The sequence below is a fragment of the Propithecus coquereli genome, unplaced genomic scaffold, assembly GCF_000956105.1.
Source record: "Propithecus coquereli isolate 6110/MARCELLA unplaced genomic scaffold, Pcoq_1.0 Scaffold314, whole genome shotgun sequence".
Taxonomy (NCBI): domain Eukaryota; kingdom Metazoa; phylum Chordata; class Mammalia; order Primates; family Indriidae; genus Propithecus; species Propithecus coquereli.
The window spans coordinates 1,992,948-1,996,398 of NW_012148775.1; the positions used below are offsets into that span (position 1 = coordinate 1,992,948).

A 3,451-nucleotide genomic window follows, 5' to 3' on the forward strand; every position below is an offset into this window, starting at 1 on the left:
AACAAGGCCCCAAAATGCATTTTAGCATTCTATGAGCTACGCTATGTACACATCAGGGAAAATTATGCCACCATTCAAAAGAATAAAGTAGACCTGTACATACTGACATGGAAGGATGTCTGGAATAAATTGGCAAAAGGCAAAAGGCGAGCTGAAGAGCTGTTTTTGTAAAACAAACCATTAAATATATACATGAATATATAGAATTTTCCCCCCACAGGGCACAGTTAAAGGCAGAAAGAGAACGCATAAGCATTAATATTTGTTTCCCTAGGGAGAGGGATTAGAAAGGAAGGGAGGGGACTTTCGTTCAGCTTCATGCATGTCTACAGTGTCTGCGTTTTCTTATAATAACCATGCATTATCTTAATTTTTAAAAATTAAAGCAAGATTCTATTAAAAGTAGTAACAGACTATTCCCTATTCCCCAGTAAATGATTTCTCATTATTGCCCTTTAAGCCGCAGCTACAATACCCAACGATAATGAGTTAGCGCTAATCTTTGTAACAAGGAGGACAGGGAGACACCTGAAAGTCAGGAAAGCAATCGAATGAATGAGGAGTCATGGACCTCACAGGCAGGAACCACATTCAATTCTACGACAGGTATCTGAGTATCAGAGCGCCAGGCTAATTCCAGAGAGATGAATGTAAAGACTCACCAGATAGAGGTTATTTTTGTCCTGAAAGGCATACTGTAATTGGGGGATCCAAGGGCTTGTGCTTCGAGATAATATGTTCCGTTCTTCCTCAAAAAATGAAACCTAGCAAAAAAAAAGAAACCCTTTAGAAAATTTGAAAGAACCAAGTGTTGGGAGGTGGGTAGGAGGGGGGCCTAGGCCCTTTCCTCTGTCTTTAAGCCTGAACTGATGTTTCTAGCTTAAAATAAAAAGCCATCACTTAGCCTGGCATTCCACAAATCTCAATCATTCACCTATTTTGCTCACAATTTTTGCCAGCTCCATATATGGCCTGTTCAATTATTTACCTATCCTCCTTCTCTAAATTAAACTCGCTTTCTTTAAATCTAAATCTCTCTCTCTTCCTCTTCACCTTCCCTTCCTGAACAATTCAGCCCTAAAGGCATTAGCTGCAGCAGAGCAAGGTAAGCAGCTATGCCAGTGACTGGGAGAGAAAGATGCGGTGGCCCAGGACAGGTGGCAGGCCCGAGCAGAGTGAGGAGGGCGGCAACCATGTGTGAAGGCTGTCCAGTGTGGGGTGTGAAGGACCCACGCAGGGTGAGGAAGACATCCACGTGTAGGGGTGGCCTGGCATACGTGATCGGGACCCAACAAGGGGATGTGGGATCACAGTAGATTGGACACATACAGATATATAAAATAAGTAAAAATATTAAAGGTATGATGTCAGAGAAGAGCATTACGAACACAGAAAGGGTGAAAACTAAAATGAATCCTGTGAAGCTGGACTGGAATTGGGGGTATTAGTGTGAACTCATGGTTTTCAATATAAGTACAGAGGACTGTCCTTATACTTCATGCTTGTCTACAGTGAAAACGTTTTTGACTTTTCTATAAATTTGTGATTATTTCAAATAAATATAGATGTAAATGTGTGTATATGTGTGTGTGTGCACATGCATGCAGGTAAGTGTATTGTACACCCATACATGCATTCCTTAGTGCTGTCCACTGGAAGGGGTCTAGGGGCAGTGATACCCCACTATCAAAGAGAATACCCAGTGCCCAGATGTTGGCCTGAAAGTACCATTTTCCACTCAAAGGAATAGGGCTCCTTGGAGACATGACTGATGCCAGGGCTGGGGCAGAGACAGTAAAAGCACCAGAAGAGCCTGAACATCTCCTTGTACCAGAAATCAAGAAAATACTTAAAGAATGATGGGGATATGTCAAAAGGACACAAAAGCCAGCCTGAAGAGGTTCTCACTGGCCAGATTGGGGGCAATTTGAGTATGAATATCGTGGTAGAAATGGACTATAACTCACTGACTGAAAGAGGAAAATGCAAGTCCACATAGATATAAATAAATGAATACATTCAAAGTTTTATGAGGAACAGGATATTTCCATCGTTTGAAAGGACCTCTCCACAAATTACTTATGCACCACCAGAATCAAGTGATCAAAACGAACATCGTCAAGAATGTGACAAATTGAAACTGAGAGTCACCAGTTGGGATGCAATGAGAACAGAGTATCTTGTCTGATATTCCTGCCAAAGACCCATAACCCGAATCTAAACACGAGCAACATCAGACAAATCTAAATTTTTAAAAATAACCAGCCTATAATCATCAGAACTGTCAAGATTCTCCTGGAGAATGCTGGGGAGGAAAAAACAGAAAAAGTATTGTCAAGGTCATGGGAGTCCAGGAAAAATTAAGGAACTGATCCAGATTGAAGGAGACTAAAGAGGCAGGACAACTAAACACCAAGTGTGGTCCAAAGATGGATCCTTTTATTCTAAAATACGTTACTGAGATAACTGGTGAAACCTGAACAGGATCAAAGGATTCGACGGTAGTAATACATCACTGCTAATTTCACGATTTTGGTGGGTGTATTGTGGGTCATAGGAGGATGTCCTTGTTGTAGGAAATGCACACTAAAGTATTCAGAGGTAATGGGGCATCAGGTTGGCAACTTATTTTCAAATGGTTCAGGGAAAAAAAGTTGTTATACTTTGTGGTAGTTAATGTCACATGTCAACTTGGCCAGGCCACAGTAACTGGGTATTCAATCAAACACTATTCTAGGTTTGCCGTGATAGATGCAGTTAACATCTACGATCAGTTGACTTGAAGATTGTCCTCAATACTGTGGGTGGCCCTCATCCCATCAGCTGAAAGGCCTTAAGAGCAAGACTGCAGTTTCCCTAAGGAAGAAGCAATTCTGCCTCAAGACTGCATCATCTGCTCCTGTCTAACAATTTACCAGCCTGCCTGACAGATTTCAGACTTTCCAGCCCCTTACAGTCATGTACATCAACTGCTTGAAATAAATAAATTATATATGTATATATGTAAATATAGTCTATGTGTGCATATATATTTTTATGTGTATATATATTTTATGTATATATATTCAGTATGCATAGTCTATATATTCTGTGTGTATATTATTCTATATATATTTAACGTATGTTGCGTGTGTGTATATATATCTCTCTCAAGTGATTCAGAAAAAAATTTGTTTATACTGTATGTGATAGTTTTATGTGACAACTTATATATATATTTATATATGCATGTATATCTCCCCTACTGGTTCCATTTCTCTTAAGAACACTGACTGATACACTGTACTTGCAACTTTTCTATAAATTTGTGATTGGTTCGAAATTTTTAAAAACTTAATTTTAAATATACCTTCTTTTATTTCATTCTAACAAGAACCTCTGTGGAAGTCACAGGTTTTTTTCTTTTTTTTTTTTTTTGAGACAGAGTCTCACTCTGTTGCCCTGGCTAGAG

At 39.4% G+C, this 3,451-nt stretch overlaps 1 protein-coding gene across 1 annotated transcript in view; it reads right to left on the reverse strand.

The window, feature by feature from the left end:
- Positions 1–3,451, reverse strand: part of CIT (citron rho-interacting serine/threonine kinase) — a 201,664-nt gene that overhangs the window by 182,116 nt on the left and 16,097 nt on the right. The window contains exon 5 of the mRNA XM_012650158.1: positions 663–764. Coding sequence (XP_012505612.1) covers positions 663–764 — 102 coding nt within the window. The remainder of the gene's footprint in view (positions 1–662; positions 765–3,451) is intronic.